This window comes from Plectropomus leopardus, chromosome 10 (genome assembly GCF_008729295.1).
Source record: "Plectropomus leopardus isolate mb chromosome 10, YSFRI_Pleo_2.0, whole genome shotgun sequence".
NCBI classification, from domain to species: Eukaryota; Metazoa; Chordata; class Actinopteri; order Perciformes; family Serranidae; genus Plectropomus; species Plectropomus leopardus.
In genome coordinates this window covers 15,511,265-15,534,578 of record NC_056472.1, presented here as the reverse complement: position 1 = coordinate 15,534,578, position 23,314 = coordinate 15,511,265, and the positions used below count along the sequence as shown (strand labels likewise).

Here is a 23,314-nt window from a genome sequence, read left to right as displayed (position 1 = left end):
GCTGAGGGAGACACGAGACACGCAGCGCTTAAACTGCTTTTATATAAATCAATGGCTCACTCCCAAAGAAATCTCACGCCCCAGCAATGAGTGGATGTTTGGGGGTTGCCATCTAGCGGCGGCTGAAGGCTCCAGACTGAGCAGCTGGATTGTACAGTAAGATGCTCCATTTTGTCTGCAACTGCACTATTTCTGATCCTTTCTTTGTTTTAAAACGGGAAATGGGTGACCAAAAAAATGTACATGATTTATGAATGAAATCTCAAGATATTTCCAAAGATTACATAATAGGGAGATATTCTACAAATGTAGCCTCTTTGTGAATAATCATCTAGGTGAATTGGAGTGTTTCTTTCAGATCCAGATCCAGGTGTTTTGAAGTTTTTAGATGGATGAAAGCTTGGATGTGTGTTTGAAGTGCGCAGAGCAGCTGGCTTTGTGTTTTTGGACTCCTCCCGTTGTGTGATGAAGTTCAGATGCGCGCCGTTGTTCCGTACGCGCGTCACCAGCGCACAGAGGAGCTTCCCGACGCGAGGGGAGGATGGAAAGATGTGTGGATCACGACCGTGGGAGGCTTTGAATGTCACAATACACGCAGCTAATTGACGCTCTACTTGTACGGGATATGTTTCCACCCTTTGTGTGAGCAGCTGCTGTGGATTTGATTCACACATCCAGCGCCGCCTTTTCGCGTCTGCTGCGTGGACCGTAAAACCTCGGCTCGGTCCCTCGCGGTTATGTTGTAGTTTTACTCGGACGAAGCTTTTTTTTCTGTTTGGATCCAGGAAATGTTGGCATGGCCGCTTCGGGAGCACAGAAGTGTCCGAAGAGTGAGAAGTTGGACGAGGCGCAGGCTTTGGCCAAGAGCTGCGCGGGGAGACCAGACTTCCTGCCTTGTGATGGGCTCTCCATCTGCGCTACCCACAGCCACGGGAAGTGCTTCAAGCTGCACTGGTGCTGCCACTTGGGCTGGTGTCACTGTAAGTTAGTTTTACGTGTTTTAATACATCTCCATAATAGCAGAAATCCATCTCACTCGCTGTCACCGTGGTGGCAGAGCATGGTGATAGACAGCCATGGCCATGTTGAGAAGCAGATCCGCTCACTTGTGTCTCGACTATAAAGGACAAATTGTAGCAGATCTGAACTCTTAACGCTCTGAGAGTGAACATTTGCTGCCACAGATGTGTTTTTCAATATTTGATCAAACTTTAAAATGTGTATGTTGGAGTTTTATTTGAATTCGTTGCGATAATATCGTGGTCAAACTTGAGAGTTACCATTAATCAGAGACCTTTCAACAGACGTCTTTCTATGAATAGTTTATGTAGTCTAAACAATGGAGGCTGCAAATTCACTCGCAGATGTTTAAATTTCATGGTTTTAGTGCCACTGCTATTCTTCTGATTTTGTTCGTGCTCGTTTCTTTGTGTTGGATATTAATATAGCCTACAGTCCAAACTGTCAGTGGTGATTTAGTGCAGGCCATGAAAATGTAAAACAGATTCTGTCAATGCACTCCTGTATCCTTTCGTTTGAATCTCCAAGGCCGTAGCCATGGAGTCAACATCGAGGGGGGACCAGATCTGTCAGGGGGGTCTAGGTTTGACTCAGTCGTGTTGTTAGGCCTGGATGCCTGAGGCTTCAGCCCTGGATGTTTTCTTAATAGCTGCAGATCTACACATATAGGCTGTATATTTTAAAAAATAAGACTAGGCCTAATAGTTTTACTTATTTATTTTTTAAAAAACCCAAGAGCCAATATTCTGTCATTCCGTTAATGCATTAAAGCCCCTGAAGTTTTTGGTCCTCTGTGCCATTCAAGATTATCATGTGCATGTGTAAGACAGCACCCCGGACTGGAGCTCATTTTAGATGCTTTATTTTTTTAAATTAATATTCTGAGTCTTAAAGTGCCTAAAGCAGACAAGTAAATGCAGTACAATACCTCCCACTGAGATGATGAGCAGTATAAGTATAAAATAGCATAAAATAAAAATACTATAATAATATAGAGTACAACTACCTCAAAATTCTGTAAACTCTAATGATAGTTGCAGAGTATTATATTTCTACTTAATACTAATCACTACTAATATTTTTTATCATATTTAATAGTCTATGTCTTCCATCACAATTTATAATTATAATGTGGAGGAAAATCTGTTTTCCGGGTAAATAAGATACGGAGTGCATTAAAAAACATCAGAACAGAGCTTGATTATTGAAAAGTATTTCCTGGGTGAGAATCCCCCCAAACCTCCCTACAGAGGTCTGAGCTAGGCCCCCAGTGTCCTCAAATCCAAGAAATTCCCCTGTTTCCTACTATTATGGTATTTATCATAAGCAAGGATAGCTATAGTATATAGTATACTATACTACTCTGCAATGTATTGCAGGACTGCATTACCATAACCAGTAGGAATAATAATAGCAACATTTTAAAAAAAAATGTATGATTACTTTTTCTGATGATTAATTTGATCAGCAATGCATGGTTGTCATCGAGTAACAGCAACAAGTTGTTTTTTTTTAATTTTCTAATCTTATTTCACTGTTTCTGGCTATGATAAATGATGTGATATTGAAGACTTTTAAAGAAAACATGCCTTTACAACCCACTTGTGGGTTTTGGGGCTCTTAGTATATTTAAAGTAAATATAAAATACCACAGTTTAAGGTTAAATGTCCCTCCCCTTAGCCAAATCAAAAAACTCCCCAGTGCCTAAAAAAATATCCTCCTCCGTTTTGCACCACCCCCTCCCCTCTCATAAATAACTAATAGTTCCTTAACATATTTGAATTGGGGGTGATATATTTTGATTTCTGTCTCCGTTGTAATGTTAAAGTTAATAAGGACAGATATTTATAATTAAAATGTTGTTGAATTATTTTTCTGCGATAAGTCCATGTACCTGTAAATGATATCTAATTGAAGAAGAAGTGGAAAATAGTAGAATAAGCTTTTATACATTCCCATGTCATCTAGTTCACTTTGCATTGAACTCTAAGTAGGACTATAGCTTATACTGTAGCATTTGCATTCCTGGTTATGAATGCATCTCTGTGTCTTACATGCCAAATACGAGTGCATACGTGTACATTATGTAAAGATTCGAACATTCGAAGTGTACAGAAGGAGGACAAAGGAGATACGCAGAAAAATGCTGGGTAACATCACACTTTAGTCATCACTTTCATTTCCACTTTAAAATGTAAGTCTTGTGATACTTTTCTTCCCGTTAACAAATCACAAAACGCTCACATGATGAGACCAAAACCAACAATGGATTGATTCTACTAGCAAGTGTTGCCCGTGTAGCCAAAGCCTGAAATAGCTTATTCCTGTGAGCCTTAAACCATTTTCACCATATCTTCATCATAATGATCATGGACACTGTAGTTTATTTTGAGTCAATCCCACACACAAAATCTGAGTGCAGTAAATACTCTCTTTATTAATCCACAGCTGAAAAGTCACCCATCCCAGACAAATGCACTTTTTATTCCTTTTTGAGTAATGTTGCTAAAAACTAGAGAGCCCAGCTGTTTTAGGGAATTATTCAGCCTGTTTTACAAATTAAACTGTACAGTTATGACCCAAATTTAAAGATTTGCGCTTTGGAAGGAATAGGCTTGTGACAGAATGCTACAGTCAGTCAAGGGATGTCAGAAAGTAGATTTACTAACAAACCTTTTTTGTCTTTTCATGAGATTTGTTAATAAGAAACAGTTGGAACATAGTAGGGTTGTGGTGGTATAATGAATTCAAGTTATATTGTGGTATGAAAGTTGACAGTTATCATACTTTGTACATTTGCTTGTACACAGTATTAGAAGAACTGCAACCACACCAAGAATCTCTCCTGTACTTGCAGATGTTTGTTTCTCTTCGACTTCCTGTCCGACTTGAACATTTTTTCAAGTTTTAATAATAATCAAGCATTTGTTCAACCAAAGAAATCCTTCAGTTTTCCTTCCTTTAAGGTTTAGCTTAAAGGATAGTAATTGTGATAATTATGTAATATCCTGTACTGTTATTCCGTTATATTTTCTGAGGCAGTTATCTCAAAGTCTTATATTGTTGCAACCCTAATTGTTAGAATTAAGGGCTATTCATACAAAGAACAATAACTATAACAACATCAATGTCAGCATCCAAACTGATGAACAACAACGTTCTGCAAACAGTGGTGCCAAGTACACGCGGCACGCTCCAGCTGTGACGCCCTGTAAATTCAGATGGATTTTAATTGGTTGTCAGTGTTTCTGTCGTTCATTAAATGACAAATGACTCGACAATTTTAAAATGAAATATTTATAGTCACTGTTATACTTATCAGGTGGCCCTTCATCCTTTTGAAGTATAACCTTTGGCCACAAAATCGTCACATTCGAACAAAGTAGGGCTGTGCAATATGATAATATATCAATATACTGATACGAGACAATATATTGGATATCAGTGGTGGATGGTTTTATATCGTAAGTGTTGTCTTTCCCTGGTTTTAAATGCTGCGTTATAGTAAAGTGATGTAATTTTACTCGTCAATTCTAACTGTTCTTTTATTCGCCTTTACCTACTTAGTTATTATATCCTCATTACTGACGATTATTTGACAAAAATCGCGTGTAAATATTTTTGAAAGCAACAGTAATCATCCATACAGTCTTGTTGCAATATCAATATCAAGGTATTTGATAAAAAATATCGGGATTCTTTTTTTGTTTTATTCATATCCCCCAGCCTGAAGACCAAATCAAACGGTCAATCAAGTGCAGCAGCTGATATTTTTCACTTACAGGCCAAATGTTGTATAAAAATAACTGAACTCAACAGTAGTACACTAATTTCATTTCATTTCTATATACTGTTGAATTGACTGTATTGGTAATAGAGTACAGCTTCACTCAGGCACGAACAACTTTCTTCTCACTTTGACAAGTATCAGTGGCATTTTCACTACTTCTCGCACTTCTGACACTTTCTCTCCATGGGAACCTTTCTCGTCGTGACACTTCCACCCCACAGCGGAACCACAGTAGCCGTGCCTGAGCCTGACAGGATGTCCGTCTCTTTGTGCCGCCCTAATTTATCCCATCCCTGGCTGCCCTGGAAATCCTCAGATCAGTGTAAAACACAATCACCCTCCACTCTGCACCACTCAGTCAGGGCTTATAGTGTGCAACTGCACAAGTCACATTGTAATCTTTGCCATGTAATCATTGGATTTAGATGCCTGCCTCCGTCCAGAACAAGCCAAGCGATTTGAAATATCTGATGTGGCAGAAAACTGATGAATTCTTTCCGGTGTTTATTATGAGCCACATCTGGGATTTGTAATTCTCGGCAAAGGCTGTTCAGTGTTACATCATTTGTAAACATTTGGACTTGCTCCTCCTTTCATCTTTGAAATATTCATCACTCTGACTGAAATTGTGCTACACAATGGACATGGAGCACTTTGTCCCCATTATTTGATTCAGGCTTGTTATGGTATAGAAGAGAGAGCCAACCGCGTCATAATAGAGCTTCTCTCACCTTCACATCTCTTTCCACTATAATTCACAGGACCCCCTCACAGGACACTCATGCACCACAGTGAGAATAAACCAGCTCAGACTGCTGAATCAGGCAGAAACAGGGCGCCCAGTGAGAAAAGTATAGCAGCGTGCTAATGCATGCGATTCTCTTCCTGCCTCACACCCTCCTTTAAAATACACAATAACCCTGGATGCAAAAGAGCGAAATGTTGTAACGCCCCTTATCTCGCCACGTTTTCATTTTGAAAGTGCCTATGACTGTCGCCTGGAGTATAGACTTGTTCTGTGGCTGATAATTGCGCATTCACCACAGGGAGCCTTGCTAGGCTGACTTTTTAATTACATTTTTAATAGGTTTCCAGGCAAACAAATACAAAAGGTCAATTTTTAGTGAGACTTTGGCCCAGCATTTGAATTCCCAGACACAAATTATTTCCGTTATCGCACCTGTGGAGCAGTGATTACCTGTGACTTAATTCTTGGCTTCTCCTATTTCTCTACGTGCCATTGCAAACACATCTCGAGGTTGTCCTCCTCACAGTTTCACTCACTTTTCGTCGTTGCAGGCTAGAAAATGATGCTTTGACGGCCTGCCAGTAGTTTCCACTTAGTTGTAGCTTTGTTAAACCTTTGGATGAGAAACTGAGGGAAACTGGATTTGGATGTATGTGGAGGCAGTGTTCCCAGCTGGTGACAACATCAGTCCAAGTCTCTCATTAGTGGTAATTAGCTGCGTTTAGTGTCACCGCCAATATGTCATGTCTGATGAGAGCTTCTGCTCACAGCAACACTGGAACCACCTGGTCTGAATATTTTTTTTCTCTCTCTTTATCCTCTACTAACTGATTACAATTAGCAGGCAGAGCAATGAATTACTCATTAAGAAAGTCTAACGGAGTCTAATAAGTCCTGAACAGTCTTGTCAGTCTGCTCGTTCTCTGTCAGCTTCAATTTTGCACGTTACAACTTGTACTTCTCTTGTAGATAGAAGAAAGTGGGATCCTCGTGTCAGTTTTCTTCATCTCATCTGTCACGCCACTTGGCTGTAGCTCGCAACTATTTCTAAAGGGAAATATAGAGGCTTATTGGATAAAGCTCTGCACGATATTGATTGATTTGCTGACCGTTTCAAAATTTGCCGCAGTGCTGAATCATAAAAAGCTTCAGCTATTATTAAAGGGTCAATACATTGTTAGCACAGGCCAGAGGGGATGTTTTTTGATTGATTGTTCATGTTTGGGAACCACTCTGCTGGTCTCTCAACATCGGAAACAGGACAGCACCAAACAAAAGTTCGGCAAGTTTTGAAGGAATTATTGTTCCTTTTTATGTCTGTTTTTATACAGTACCACTGTTACCCTGTTTGTGTTACCACCCAAAACTCAATTATGTACAAAAAACACCAATAGTATCACCTGATTTGGCTAACTTAGACTGCTTGAAGCTTCTTATTAGCTTTGAGCTGAGCTTCAGAAAGCATCTGAGGTCACTTTCTCAAAAAAATTCCAGTCAGTTGATTAGACTGGTGACTCTTGATACCTCAGTGGCAAGCTAACAGGTGACTTAAGCAAACAGCCACCTTTATCTGTAACTTTATCCACAACTTTTCCTTGTTGTGTGTTGACTCAAAATGGTACCTCTCATGTGGTTTGGTGTTATTTGTTGAGAGAGAGACGATTTTCATGGAAGTCATTTTGACATGTCACCGTAGGAAAGGCACAGGTTTAAATATTCAAATGAATGATGGATGAATTCCATGTAGCCACTTCAGTTACAAGGTCCTGGTGTCGTGCATGCTGACTCGCTGTCACACTGTCATGCTTTACTGGGACTCAGAGCCATCGTAACGTTATTAGTGACACTTGTTTTACCACTATGACAAGTCAAAATGTCTGCCCTGAAAAAGGCCCGGTACCTAGTTCACTGATTTTTAAATGTACATTTAGGAATGTTAGTTTTGTATTAGGATAGACTTAAAGAAATCTAATCAAATCTAAATCATTACCATGTGGGTAGTTTCCTTCCATCTTACCAGCACTTACCAGCTCTATGGCTGTTGCTTGAGCTACAAATTGTGCTTCGGCATTTTTGTCCACGGCAGAAAGAGTATGGAAGCAGATTTAGTAAGAGGAACATACCCATGTCTCTTTCTCTCTCTCTCTCTGTCTCTCGCAGACCAAACTCAGATCAAACTGTAAAACTAGGCAGTGCAGATCAAATACAAACCAAGATTCAGTTATTGTAGTGCTTATTTCCCACCTAAAAAGTCTTTAGAAACATATTTTGGCTGTAATCAGAGAGTTTATGAACAGGAATTGGGTGTCATACTTTTTGTATTATAAAAACACATGCTGAAAAAACTGAGATCAAACTGTAAAACTAGGCAGAACTGATTAAATAAAAACAGAGATTATTTCGATATATTGCCTATTTCTTGCCTAAAATGTCTTCAGAAACATATTTTAGTGCACTGTTTAGCTGTAATATGAGAATTTATAAACAGGAAGTGGGCGCCACACTGTTTTACGAATTGTAAAAACTGAGGCTGAATATACTGAGCCCACTACGATCAAACAATAAAACTATGCAGCGTTGATAAAATATGAACCAAGATTCAGTTATTATATTACTTATTTCTCACCTAAAATGTTTTGACACATATTTCAGCTTACTTTATAAATGTAGTTTGAGATCGTTTGTTACTGCAAGCCGTCGTACTGTGTCTTGTGTCATGTGTCAAAATAGATAAGCTATAATCCTATAATGAAGTGTTTGTTCAACCAAAAAAAAGCTTGTTTTCATTCCTTTAAGAGTAATTGTAACTTATAGAAATAAAAATAATAATAAAGCGTGTAATACCGTAAAATCATAATTTTTTCTGAGACGGTTATCATACTATTTGTGGTGCGTTCTGATAGATATTTTACCTCTTGAGCAAAAGCAAACGCCAGGGCCTTTTTCCTCTGTTTTCTTTGGTCATGGAAAACCGAATTCAAAAGTATTTGTGTCTTTCTACTGCACAGACATCCTAGCTTTATGAGAAGACCATCTTCCCAGCAGTGAAATTCCTCTTTAATGTTCACTATGAGCATGAAAAACAGTCAAGAGAGCTGCATCATTTTTTCACTATGGTGACAGACTAAACAGTCAGTCTAAACATTTCAAACTGGCTGTAAGTCAGGAACAGCCTTTTGCCTTTGGAGGCATGAAACAGGAAACAGGAAAGGAGTTTCACATGATGCTGGGTCAGACCGTCCCCTTGGCTGAAACCTGAAACTTATGTTGTTGCCCCCGACTGCAGCCTCTTTGTTGGACAGATTTAAACACAAAGAGCAGCGGATGTGTGAGCGGACCGTATTCACTGGCCAAATGGGTGCAGCAGCTGTCGATAGATGAAAACAACCTGCTTAAATAATTGTTTTTATTCCCCTGATTTTGCCACCGTGCTGCTTTGAACTGGCGTGTTGCATTTACAGTAGAAGATCTGCTCAGACTGCACATTAAGACTTTTCTGGCTTCAGCTCAAACACACAAAAAAATCAAACTGTGGGGGTTGTTAATGACTCAGTCTCTACTGAGGCTTTGATATAAGCTGATATTAAAATGACATAATATGTGTGAGACAGTCGAGCCCTTTCATCCTCGCTATATGTTGAGTTTGTCGACCATAAAACCCCAGTCTCCCAAAGTATTTTCCCTCCAGCTGCAGGGAGCAGAAATTCGGACGGAGTGGTGTCGAAGCTCTGTGAGACTGAGAGAGAGTGAGAGATTGAGGAGCCACATGCTGCATTATTCAGAGAGACTATCTCCTGTATTAAACCAGACTGTGCAGCCATCGGCCAGCCACAGGCCCAGGAGAGAGCAGGGGAGGCATGCAAGATGGAGGCAGCAGGGAGCAGAGGAGTTTGAGCTCCTCGCACTGTAGCTCCTCCGCTCAACTCCCTCCTCTAGAGAGCAATCTGTAACTTCCCCAGAAAGAGTTGCCCGTTCTCCTGCTGTCTCATTAACCTCTTAAACTCTAGATTTTTATCATAAATGTATTTTTAAAAACAAGCTTTTGGCTATATATAACACTCAATCTCCTTGTTCCAACACTTAAATGAAGCGAATAGATTCTCATGCTGACTCAAATAATTAATCCCAAGATTCTCTAATATCTGCTGTAGATATTTTGTAATGCTTTGCTGTCCTTGAAAAAAGGGGGGTTCAAAGTATTGAATATATGCAATGATATACACACACACACACACACATATATATATATATATATATATATATATATATATATATATATATAATATATATATATATATATGCAAGGCTTGTTCCTGGTGCGATATTGAAAATGACTATATTGCAAACATTGAGCATAAATTGTCACATCATTTTTTTAAAGCCCCACGAGACTTGGTTTGGCTTCCTCGCTTGTTCCCTCTCACACACACCCACAAACAAAGACACTCACAAACATGATACGTCACACACGCTGCTCCCCCCATCCAGTCCACGTTATCCTGGGCGGAGCAGTGTGTGAGCAGGCGAGATTTGTGTTTTTGCATGGCCCCAAACTGCTACAATCAGACACATTTTACAACCATGGAACACCAGTGCGACTTGCAAATATTATTATACACAAACTGGAGAACTGTTTCCAGAGTAAAATCACCTTGTTTATTAACACCACTGTCATCGTGGTAATAATTATTCATAATTGGTAATAATTATTTATATCCTTACATTATTATCATTGAGTCTGATAATAATGTAAGAGTTGAGAGCCCTTTTTAAAAATGTTTTTTTTTATATCTGCACAGCTCCAGACTGCGGCTTTTTGGCTGCATTTTGTGACCATGGAGCACCACTGTATCCTGCAAATATTTGTAATACATAAACTGGAGACGTGTTTGTTTTCAGCTCACAGTGAATAAATACTAAAGTTTAACAGTGCTGTCGTAACAGTGTAACTTTCTGATAACTGCTGGCAACTACTGCTGACCGAAAGCTTCAAAATCAGATCAAAAACATTAACACTTCCTGGCCCGAGACAAGCCGGGTGCTTCAAAATAAAAGTACCAGCGGTTCTGCTTCAATTTATTTCTTTATAACAATACTTTTATTATATCAGCATTTTATTTATCTTCATTCTAACAGTAGTTGATTTAACTTTATTATAATAGTACTTTATTTAACTTTAAAATAACAGTATTTAACTTTTTATATGGCTGTAGCTACTCTATTCAACTAGCTTTACTGTAACTGTTCATTTTATTTTGTATTTTAGTAGACTACAGTAGTTTAAAGGAAATTTTGAAATATCAAAATATATATCTTGTATCGCAATATACCCTTAAAATATTGCAATATTATTTTAAGTCACATCACCAAGCCCTACTTGGACACGTTTCTTTGTATTAAGATCACTCCCTCACTATAAAAGTAGGCAGAATAGTGACATCCTCTACTTTTAAACTGTAGATCCTCTCAATTCATAATTACACTCCTGTAATGAAGAGCTGTTATTTCCTTGTTTGATGTACCCAACTGCCTCATTAAGATCTCCTCCAGTCCGTGATCTCCTACATCCCCCAGAATGCCTTTCATCAGTCTCCACTGAACTTGTTGCTCTCAGTGACTTTTAATGATAACGTGATGAAAGGCTTTCCTGTTAAAAGAAAAAGTAAGGAGTCATTCGCCTCACTCAGAGTGCAACATGTCCCGTGGCTACATATTATTCTGCTCCATTGAGGCCACTGTCAGTGGAAAACATTGTGCCTATGTTTCCACTGCAGTTGATTTTTCAGTGTGATTGTAGGTGTAAAGTGGTGGGTCTGCAGAGAAGCTCCTACTTTTGGTTCTGAGGCACTGACTCAAAAACTCTCACATTTACTGTTGATGCTTTTTTTTTTTAGTCTGTCAGTCTTGATTGCAGCAGAAATGCTGAAAATGTCTCGTGACAGCATGCTGCCTATGTGAGAGCAGTTATCTTTAGGAAGAAGAAAATACACCACAAAACAACAGCGAGAAAGGGAAATGTGAGATGTGTTGCCAGCAATATTCAGCATTTTGCACCCATTATATGACATTCACAACAATTATATTGCAGCAAACATCTATTCACTGTGTAAAGATAAAGTGCAATCTATTACAGTAATGGCGTCCTGCGCAGAGGTTGCAGTCACACTCCCTCTGTGTGTGTGTTGTAATCTAGGCTTCTGTTGTTGTTGTGGTACATGGTCTTGCAGCACGTGCATGTTAGTGCATGTTACATGGCTACATGCAGCTGCAGACATATTGTGTATGAAGTGTACACAACACGCTCTTACAAACCACCCCCACCATTAGATGCAAGATAATCCCACCTACACAACGGTTATTTGAACCGTTCATTAGCGCCACGTTGTAGCAAACAAATAGGGCCTAATATAGCAATAATCCACGTTGTAATTCAGTATACATGAAGACATGATTTACCTTAACATGGAAGTTTAACTCTGATGTAGCTGGTGGGCGGGTCACTTAGCTGCCTCATCAGGACCTACTTGCATGTGGGTCCAAGTGTGTAAATCTCACTGGCAAGCTAATCACTGTCATTCTGCTCTGTGCTCATACAGTGACTGCTGATAGTGCTGTCCCACGCTGTCATTGCATAGCCCCTATGCTCCGGTGATCCCCCCAGGTTATCACTGTTATACTATATTGCCATTGTAAGCGCTGTTCGCACCCTTAGCACTGTTAGCTGCTAGTTGCCTCCATGTGGAGAACCATATGCAGACAGCGTGAATCAGACTCTGAATCATAGATCTGCTCTCAATGTTGTATGCAGCTCCTTTGAAGGTCTACTGTGTAGTATTTAGGGGGGATATATGGGAAAAAATGGTATATAATATTAAGAACTATGATGTTTTTGCTTCTTATTAACGCAAAATATGAATCATTGTTTTTTCATTACCTTAGAAGGAGCCTTTTGTATCTACGTACGAGATGGGTCCCCTTCACTTCGGCTTTGATGTTGTTTCTACAGTAGCCCAGAACAGACAAACCTAATGCTGGCTTTAGATAAGGTTATTTGTGTTTTGTGTTTTTGTGTTTTTGCATCAGCCACCATAGTTTTTGTACATGCTTGGCACATGGAAGGAGTTTCACTTTATTGGAATCTGCAACTTAACTGCTGGATGTAACGAAATCTTACAGAATGGACATTTATAGGATTAAATCCAGTAATAAATTGATCACACTAACAAGTATTTTCAGTGCAGCCAAAGCCTGAGAACAGTTTTTTTCCACTGTGCTAATATACTTAAGTTGCTTTACAAAAACTATTAAATACACGTTTACTCACTGAGACGTTCTTTATTACCACAAACACTAGTTTATTTTGATGCAATCCTTCATAGACTGTCCTGCTGCTATAAATACTCAGCCCACTAAATATGTAGGCTATTCATCTATTGAAAATAGTTCCAAACAAATGCAACATTTCCTCATGTTTAAGTCATATTTGCTTAAAGTTACAATGCTCAGCTATTTAAAGAAATGATTTAGCTTTTCTTTTTCTTTTTTTTTTAAGAGCTAAATATTTGTGACCCATCTTTAACGATTTGCGTCTTCAGGAGAATCAATGGGTGTCTGGCTGAGTGCCACAGGCAGAGTAGGCAAGCCAGAAAGTCTTTAAAGATCTGATATATTGTCAGTTTTTGGTCTTTTTTATGGATTTTGTTGGCAAAAATAAAAATGTTGAATAATTCCATTCTCATCTTTCATTTCATAACCCTAAACTAAGAAGTGGGGGATGCTAAAATGTAGTTTTTTCTTTATATGTAAGGACATCTGGTCTTTGTTACTAGGGAAATACAAGCACACACACGTACACACAGGGCAGAGAGAGAGGGTGCAGAGGCCGCTAACAGCTGACATTGTCATGCGAGGGCTCCAGCTCTGGGAAACGCAGAAGGGTAGAGTACAACTGAATATCAATAAAGCTGCATAGACAGTGTTCACTGGCTGTCAGTCAGTGTTTGTATATTTTCAGTAAAGGCACGCTCTACATTGGCTCATCTGTTCAGCATTGTTGAGGTTTTGTTGTGTCTACTGTCGAGTTCATTTGTGCTGGACCTTGTTGCTTGCAGTTGATACATTTGCAAATATATAACAAAAACCAACATTTTGGCTGGAATTTCAAATTAAAGGTGCCTTGCCAGTGTCCTTGTAAACAAACTATTGTTACTCACCAGATCATACTCGTCACCTTACAGCCTGACACACCGAATGCCTTTTCTCTGTCGTACAACATTGGTTAAGTCGCTTTTAAAAATATTTAAAATCATGCTTCTCTTACATTAATGCTTGCTAGCTTGCAGTCTTTTCCTCTGCTGTAATGTCTTCATTGCTACTGTTAGCGTGTGTGTAGGAATGATCCAAATAAAAGTGGAACCCACCTGTGCATACATCACCCTGTAGAGCTAATACTGGTCAGAAATGAAAGGAACCTTTAAATGATCATAGTTTAAGTATGTGACTACAACTAACAACTGTTTTCATTATCAATTATTATTCCAGTTAATCTCTTAATTAATCTATTATGCCTCTTTCAGAGGACAGTGAAAAATGCACATTATAACCTCTTAAAACCCAAGTTGACAACTTCAGATGTCTTGTTTTGTCCAATCAGCAGTCCAATATCCAAACATTTAATTTATTTTTGTGTTACACAGATCCTCATATCTAAGAAGATAAAACCTGCAAACCTTTGCCATTTTCCTTAAAAAAAGACTAAAATGTTTTTTTCAGTTATCAAACTATAGTTGTCCATCAATTTCTGATAAATCCACTGAATGATAAAACCACTAATTGTTGCAGTTCCATGTGCCATTAATAGAGACCTGAAACAAAGTATCTCAAAATAATTACCACCACCTACAGTATTTATAAAGGTCTTTAAATGGATGAATGTATCTTTTAGCATGAAAAAACAGAAGTCGTGTTTTGCCTAAAGGGGAACTTTAAATTTTTGGACCATATTTTTCAATGTTTTTGTGTCAAAGTGACTAATGGAGACAACAGTTCTTGAAACTATTGAGAGACACCCCTGCAACAGAGTAACAGACTGCAATGCAAACCTTACAGGCTATTGTGCACTGTCAATGTACATCCATTAAAATTGTCGGTGATGTACTTACATTCAAGTCTTTCGACCAATCAAAGCGCTTTCACATTGCTAGGCTCATTCACTCATTCACAAACTGGTAGCCAAGGTTACCAAACAATGTGCCCCCTTAATAATGTCTTAATAATTCGAACACACTCACACACCGATAACACAGCCATGAGGATTTACTCATGTATTTGGGGTTCAGTATCTGGCCCAAGGATATTGTGACATGCTGACTGGAGGAGCTGGGGATTGAACTGCCGGTCTTCCTATTAGTAGATGATTCGCTCTACCACAGCCGCCCTGAGAAACAAACCTTTGTAGAAATCAAACATTTTTCTTTACCTTTCACTTTTCCAGTCTGTTAGCTCAAGGACGATGTTCTGTAATCTCACTGACTTTTCCAGATTGCTGAAACTGGCTGAATATTTGCCATTTCTTTAAAAATCTTACAGATAACGCAAAGCTATGCCTTTTGTACTCCAGCACAACATCCCTTCAGTCATCTCTTAACTACTTATTTTTTCTATTTTTTTATTTTCACCACTGTTCTTGTAACAAGTCACCTCTCATTGGATTTTATAACGAAATGCCATAATAACAAAAAGACTGGGGAATGTAAGGGAAAAACATGTCATTTCTCTGTAGGGTCCTTATCGTAATGCTGTCAGACACTTCTAATAATTGAAGCCTGTCAGTGGCAAAAACAAGCACTTTAAATGGACAGTAACTAACAGTGCACAATTGTCCATAGGGATAACATTACAGCATGTTTTGCCACTGCAGCCAGAACAATCTCTTTCAATACTGGACCAATTTCAAAAATTGTTTTCTCCATTAGTCACTCAGGCATAAAAACATGAGAAAATAGGGTCCAGTTCCAGGTCCAAAAAAAAGTCCCTTTAACATGTTAAGATTCCTCTCCTTTTTTCCAGACTAGGTGAGATTAATGTCACACATAATGCGGGGCTCTGGGCCTGCTGTAAACAGTGATATTTCTAACTTAGAGCAAACTAATTCTGCATTCTGCGCACACCTTGTAAATCTACAGACAGCCTGTGTTTCTTCTGCAAGGCTGCTGACGACAGCCAGTGTTGGTGTTGTGTTAGCTCCATATGCCTGTCTGTTTTGTTGTCTGCCCATGCATCTGTCTGTCCCCCCAGTATTGCTCTTGGTATTTGAAACTCCAGATGGATGAATGCAATTAGGTGTAATATGCTAAAAACTAAATGTCAACACATTGCCTTCTACAGCTTTAGCTCTCATTTGTTGCCGCTATCGTGTCTGCCTGAATGGGCTCGTCTCAGTCTGAACATGGACCATTGAGTTTCTCTCATTAAACAGAGGACGGCTACTGTTCCCCGCTTCTGTCTGTATCGACATTAGCTCCTTGTGTTTTGTGTTAACAGTGTTTACAAAGTATATGGACATCAAGCCTCTTTTAACTGCCTCACACGGGCAGATGATGCAATTTTGTGTCTTTAATAAAGAGCCGTTCACATGAATGAAGTTAACTACACTTACGCGCTGAAAATTAGGATTTAATCAAGCTAAATATCTTTTGTGTGGTGCAAAAAAAAGTCTCATCAGCAAACTTTCAAAACAGAGCCACTTCCCTACTTTGAAGTAGTGTGATGTTTGCAGTGTAACCTGGGAAAAGATTTTTGATTGAATGGGTCCCCTCAGCCAGCGAAACAAAAGACAAGGACACAGAGTGAGAGGAAGTGATGCGTAGGCCTGTCATCTTCTGTAGTTTCTCTCTCTCTAGGGAGCCAGTTAAACACACATCTGAGTCGCACTATTCAGGCAGCACGGCTCAGAGTTGGAGGCAGTGGGCTGCAAACAATGAGTAACATTTGGGAGCAGTCATTTTGCACAATCACCACCAGTATATGAGCTGGCAAAGATAGGAAGCATAACTCACATGGAAGGCGTTTGAATATTTGTAAGTGGATATAGATACTCTCCAGAACAAATGTATGGATAATTTATCTCATAGATATGTATATATACTATATATACACCGTCATGATTATGTAACTAATCCAGATGTAAATCAGCACCACGTTGTTGTTTGGCCTTAATCCTATATGTCATTTTTGAATTAAGTCTTGCATCAGCTTCACAGGGTCGGACATGATTGCTGCTCTGCTCTGGAGGGCCTGAAATTTAAACTATGTTACACTCTGGCTGCAGCTCCACCTCAGATGGCGGTGGCAAGGCAGGTATTTTTGCCTTTGGCGCCATGAAATGCTTTGTGATGTGAAAATTGGAACCACCTTTGAGAAAAGATAGAGTTATCACAGACACACTCTTCACTGGTGCCTCCCGACTCACTTCCTGGCATCTTCAGACACTGTGTCCTCGGTTGAGGCTGACTGAAAGCAGGTGACACCTCACTATTATCATTATCTTTATCTGCTAGCAACAACTATGAACTGAGGGGTCATGTGCAGTTTTACATGATGGAAAAAGCTCATATTTGATTGGATAGTTGTGTCTAACCAGAATATCACATACATGTTTCTGGTTGACATGTAGAGAGAAGAGAAAGATTTTGATGCATACTCTTAGAAGTAAGGGTTCGAAAAGGGTTCTTCCTGAAGGGCTGACGTCCTACCCAGAATTGTTTGCTTCTGAGGAACTCTTATTTTGAAGAGAGGGTTCTTCAAGGGTTCTTACTCCCGGCCCATACTGCATGCAGGTTAGAGCAGCCACGTTGCAGGCATGAGCAGCACTGCTCAGCTGCTGCACATCAACTCTTTTTAACCTCCTTGACCACAGAGGGGTTCTCTGTCCTCCCATAAGTGATTTGGGGTGGAACCTTTCACAAATGGCTCCAGATAGAACCCTCTGAGAGGATTCCAGGTGTCACCTTTATAAAAAGGTTCTACCAAGAACCAAAGGTTCTCCTATGGTGACAAGCTAGTATGGTTCTAGTTAGCACCTTTATCTCTGACACTGTAAATGCTAAAAAATGGGAGATATATTTGGTGCATACAGTACCAAGAGATAACAGAATAATTAATGTGCAGACATGGAATAACAAGTTGTAAAATGTGTTTTTATTCCTCCATGTCTTTAAAGGCAAAGCTGATTTACATGAATTACAATTTTCAGAGTGCATTTTCATGCTTCTGTTGGGATTCCTGCCAAATGTCTCCACATGGTGCCATAGTTTGGATTTGTTGACTCTTTTATTGATTTAAAACTGCATTTAATTTGTGTTTTGTTTTTTTGTTGGTTGTTTTTTTTTGTTCACTTTGGGACTGTAAACACAACAATGGCATATAATCACCTTTTAAAGAAACCACCATCTAAATTAATAATGCTTTTATGTTATTTCCATGGCCATCAATATTTGAGAACATGAGCCACTCTCTCTAAAAGCCAGAAATCAGAGTAAGTCAGTCTTTGACTTGTAATGTAATTTCATACTGAAAATAGCTTTATTCTGTTGTAGTGATCTCAGTCCTGGAACAGAAAATGTCCCCATATGCGCAGAACATCCCCCTGGGTGCTCTCAGTGTCATCCATCTTTCCGTATTCATTGTCCCTGGAGCAACTCTGGACTTTTTACTTGATGCTATCACAAATCTGAGTTTTAACACTCTAGTGTCTGGATTTGGGAGACAGTTGTTCATGTTAACTGATATTTATGAACTGTCAAAGACTAGAGGAATAACATGTATGGATTCTGAAAATGGACGTTGGGGCTGTTGCCATATGAGATTATAACTACACCATTATTGTGGCCAAAACAATTCATTATTATTATATTACTGTGATATCTATAGAAATAATAAATAAATAAGTAAATAACAAAAAATCAATAGTGCTTTCATTCAAATTCATCTTTACCTTTGTTTATTGTTATTTTTGTCTCTTTTTTTTCAGTAAATGAATTACATTCAATATACAATTGTAGGGAGGTGGAGGGGGACAAAGGGAAAATGGAAAGAAAGAAATGATTTAGTCACTAAATTAGTTACACAGTGTTATCATATGTGTGCTGACATGATATCAGTATTTCAGTTCTTAAATATCACATTTATGTCTGAGGGTCTCGGTAGCAGAGTGGTTTTGCCATATGAAAGCCAAATCCTCAGTTCAGTTTGGAGTTTTGCTGCATGTCACATAATAATGATAATAATAATGATAATGCAGTCGGATGCCAGTGGACGGCGCCAGGTTTAAATGTTGCTGGTAATGACGTAATATCAGGACCACAAAGGTTCGTATTGGTGGATAGGTCCAACAAACCTTGGACTATAATCCAGGAGCCCAGTGCTTGCTTCCCATATGAGTGTGGCACCAAACCATGGTGTTTTTTTCTAAACCTAACTGTACATGGGCCCTAACCCTAACAATGTGCTTTTGTTGACATCCTGCTGTTGGTTGCAGCATCAGGGAACGTCAACAGCAGACGCAAAAGGATCCCCAGAGCGTGATATGTAGGTGAAAAAGTGTATTAACAAGGTAGCGATACAGTTACTGGCTGTCCCTCCCTCAGACTCGTTTTTTAACCCAAGGCGACGGCGCCTTTCAGGCTGTTACACTCAAATTTTGGAACGCTCTCCTTTTATTGCTGTGATCTCTCAATTTCTGTGATAACTTTATGAAGCAGCTGAAAACATGTTTATTTAGACAGGCTTTTGTTAGAATTCATCATTCATTTTATTTATTAACTTCTGTTTTGTTTTATTGCTTGTTATCTCTGTGTGTCTCTGCCCTCATCTGGCTTGTTGTTGCTGTGCTTGTACTTGTCAGCTCTGTACTGTTAATCATAGCTCTTTTATTTTGTATTTTTATTTTGCTTTATTGTGGATCTGTTTTTTTAATGTAAGCACATTGTGATTTTTATCTGAAAAAGATGCTACAAAAAAACTTTACTTAGGTACTTTACTTAGCAATATGTGATGACTTGACATGAGAAGGTGTTGGTAGTTCCCCTTTAAGTTGACGTGGTGAACAGCTGACACAACGCTACATAAGCATTTATATGGAGTCCTGTTTATGGCCACCTGATAAATGTATTAAGTCCAATTGTATTAGTAATTTTCCTTTTTGCTGGGCTTTGTTTTCCAGAAATATCTGTCTCTTTTTAATAATGCTCCACTATAGTCGCTCACTGTCTGCTGTTTGGTGCTGAGCAGGGAGCGAACAGTGAGTTAATCAGAGCTTTTTCTTTTTTTTCCCCTCAGGCAAATATGTGTACCAGCCCATGACCAATGTGTGCCACCTGCCCAGCACGACCGTGCCAGCTGTTGGGACGGAGTACAGTAACACCATGGACCTGTCCGTCTCTCTGGCTGAGCGCTTCCTAAAGCTTGCCCCGTGCTTCCAGTCCCCGCCTCACCTGGAGTCGCCCAAATACTGCGTCATTGCGGACCTGTTTGTGGATGACTACATTGTCAAACGCATCAACGGGAAGATGTGCTATGTGCAGCGCCCCCCGCCTCCTTTACCAGAACCACCTCATCCTCCCACCCCTCCCCCACCTGCTCCCACCACACCTCAGATGCCCCAAAATCCCCCTCAGCCTCAGCAACCGGTGAAGCCCGCACCTCCCACCCAACACGCACCTGCGCCTGTGCAGCCGGTTCAGCATGTGTACAGTGAACACAAACATCTTTCCCCCGTTGATAAGATAAAAGGCCCAAAAATGGACCACTGCTCCTCTCCATCCAGCTCCGAGGACTCTGGCATCAACGCGCTGGGTCTGCACTACTTGGAGTCCTGCGAGGAGGAGAGTGAGGAGGAGGATGACGACGAGTTGAGCACAGACGGGAACTCCAGCCCAGGCAGCCTCTGGGATCAGGACGACTGTTCTCTGCTCTCCCCCTCCAAGTCAATGATAGAGATCATCGAAAAGATCGAAACAACTGTGTAACTGACACAACATCGACATGGACACCAGCTGTGAGCGAGCGAGAGCTACAGAGCAGAATTATTGAGAATAACACTCGAGGATTTATTCTACATAGACCAACAGGACACAAACCCCTCTCTAACGCTTCAGCAGGGCTTCGCTGGGTTGTTAAGCTGAATTTGTTTTCCTGCAGGTGGCCGAGGACTGTACATCCGCACTGACACACAGCCTCTCCTCTGTCCACATCCCCTGCATGGACTGAATTTCTAGAACTTATTATAATGCAGGAGAAAGGCACAAGCACAAGAATATCAAGCACATGCACAGTGGACCAAATAGACCTCCTGTTCTGACACAGTCAAAAATGGAAAATACAAAAAGAATTAGTAGTAGGTGCACTCAAAAGGAAAGTAATTAAAAAAGTAAGACTTTTTTTCTGAGATTTCTCTGTAGGTATGTGTGACAGGAGCTGAATTTTGTATGAACAAAGGAAGTATATGTCAGTTTCCTGATGATGATAATGAGCAGTTAGATAATTGTAAGTGTTCTCCAGTCGTCAATCTGGCCGTCAGACTTTATTCTAATTCAACATTTAAGTGGCACATAAGCGTGCAATTTCTTGCTCTCCGGTCAATGGCTCCACCCACACGTATGAGTAATTCTGACACTTCAGCATAATAACTACAAGGCCATCTACCTCTCATGGGGCCTAATGCACATCAGCCTTTTAACCTGTTAATTACTCAGCAGCTCGGAGCTGCTGGGACACACCTGCTTTTGTCACGTCAAAAACAAAAAGATCCCCGGGCCCACAGTTTGTGTGCACTTTACTGACACCAACACGAGCATTAGGTAGGTAGGTAGGTCAGTGTTCGACAATCATGGATTACACAGAAGCACATTCCTATACTGCACCTGCCAGTGAGGGCCAAGGGTACTCTTATTAAACCATTTATCAGACATTTACACATGGTTCTGACCACCTTTTCTGGTAAAGCTGCAGCGAACTGCAGTGCTGTTCAAGGTTAAATGGGGCGTTAAGCAAAACATGGCTTGTATTGACCTCTATTAGCAGCCAAGAAATTAAATAGCACGGACGTGTTTCTGGCAGGGTGACAAAAGTAGGAGTCACGCTGTCACAGCAGAAACTAGCAAGAAGACACCTAGTGAAGAGGGAATATATCTAATATATATATACATATAAACTTATATAACAATAAAACTGCATTGTTATTTGCTTTTTGGGCTTGACAGTGAAATGTCTTGTGACGCCAGCTGAAAGGGGAGGTTTGGAAAGGTGTGCAGGCTAGATTAGTATGTCACAGTTATTTTGTGCAACGGGGCAGAAAAGTGTCACTTAACACACCTTTTAAAGGAAATTTCAGTATGGAATAGGATGCAGAGTAGGTGTTGTGATGTTGTGATGGACATGATGTTATAAGAAATGCACTCAAGTATAAAAATTTGTGAGACAGCCCCTTATTAGTCAGTTATTCAAATGAAGATGGGCTGGGTCTTATTTTATTTTTATGTTTAAAGAGTTATTTCCTGGAGAGTTATCTGCAAAAATCACTAAAAATATTCACAAGTATGTATTGCTTCAATGATATGCTAGATGTTTTAAAAAGTCATTTTGCATGACTGCATTGATTTGCAGAAGTCCCTCATGTAAAAAAAAAAAAAACAACAACAAACAATTAACCAAATTTGTGATTCAAACGGTGAACAAATCCTGTATCTGTCATTCAATTCAATTGTTCGTAATTTAGGAACAGCCCTTGACATTACACTGAACACAGTCCCTCTTGATGCAGTTTAAAACATCTGTTATGTTCTTATTATTGTTATATTATTTTCATATGAATAAATCTTAATAAAAGTCACACTTTTCTCCCTGGGTTTGTCTTTTGTAGCCAGTTTGGGGCATTTTCTTCCAAAAAGAAATCTTTTAAAAGCACTCAAACTTCCTCCACCTGAAACCAGTATGACTAATGCTCTCCAGAGACTGAGTGGAATAGCAAAGCAAAGTGAGAGATACACTAAAACTGAGTCATTACTTTAGCTGCGGTTGTTTTTCTCTTCCGAAATGTCTTGATGAATGTGCTTTGTTTCTCATATTCCCTCCTTTGTAACCTTTACTTTCTTCTGCACCGGCATAAAGAAATTACATTAAAGCAAAACAAAACTGAATTGAGAGAGAGAGTTAGGATAACCTGTGCACCATTTTAGCATTGCACAACGTTATTATGGTGTGAAAAACAGGTTGGAGTCGAGCACCTCCACCTCTGACCTCCTGTGCTTCCTGTTATTGATCCACACCAGCGATAGAGACAAGAGTCCAGTCATGTCCTCTGGGTCTCTCTCCCAGACTGTCTTCGTCTAGGAGCTGACTTTATGAGAGACCATGCAAGCACCTTTCTCACCTTGACTTGGAGCCCAGATTGATTTCTCCATGCTTCTCTTTTCCCGCTGCATTGTGTTTATTGATTATTTGTGCTCTGTTAGTGCGAAGAGAAGGGTGAGATGAAATGTTAATCAGTTGTTTTTTTTAATAATGTACACTCATTATTCTGCTAGGTGATGTAGAGGAGGAGTTTGCAACCGGCTGCTGGAAAGCCTGGAAGACAACACAGAGTGGGAGAGGAGAAGAAAAAGCATGGGGGGAATGCAGCGACAGGCAGAGGAAGCGCAATTAAAAGGATGATGATGATGCAAGCACGTGTAAAGTCTTTGGACGAACTTGCGTGTGA

The 23,314-nt window shown here is 39.7% G+C and overlaps 1 protein-coding gene across 1 annotated transcript; it reads left to right on the top strand.

Moving 5' to 3' along the window:
* Positions 1 to 493: 493 nt before the first annotated feature.
* Positions 494 to 22,447, top strand: zgc:162707 (UPF0524 protein C3orf70 homolog B). Its single transcript, XM_042495305.1, has 2 exons — positions 494 to 980; positions 19,897 to 22,447. Exons 1-2 carry the CDS (start codon positions 797 to 799, stop codon positions 20,583 to 20,585), a joined length of 873 nt encoding a protein of 290 aa, XP_042351239.1. The 5' UTR covers positions 494 to 796; the 3' UTR covers positions 20,586 to 22,447.
* Positions 22,448 to 23,314: the final 867 nt, after the last annotated feature.

What these genes read in the sequence shown, in the direction of transcription:
- zgc:162707 (XM_042495305.1), top strand. Translation starts at nt 797, where the DNA reads ATGGCCGCTTCGGGAGCACAGAAGTGTCCGAAGAGTGAGAAGTTGGAC. An exon ending in CCACTTGGGCTGGTGTCACT is followed by an intron (nt 981 to 19,896) that starts GTAAGTTAGTTT and finishes TTTTCCCCTCAG; the next exon opens with GCAAATATGTGTACCAGCCC.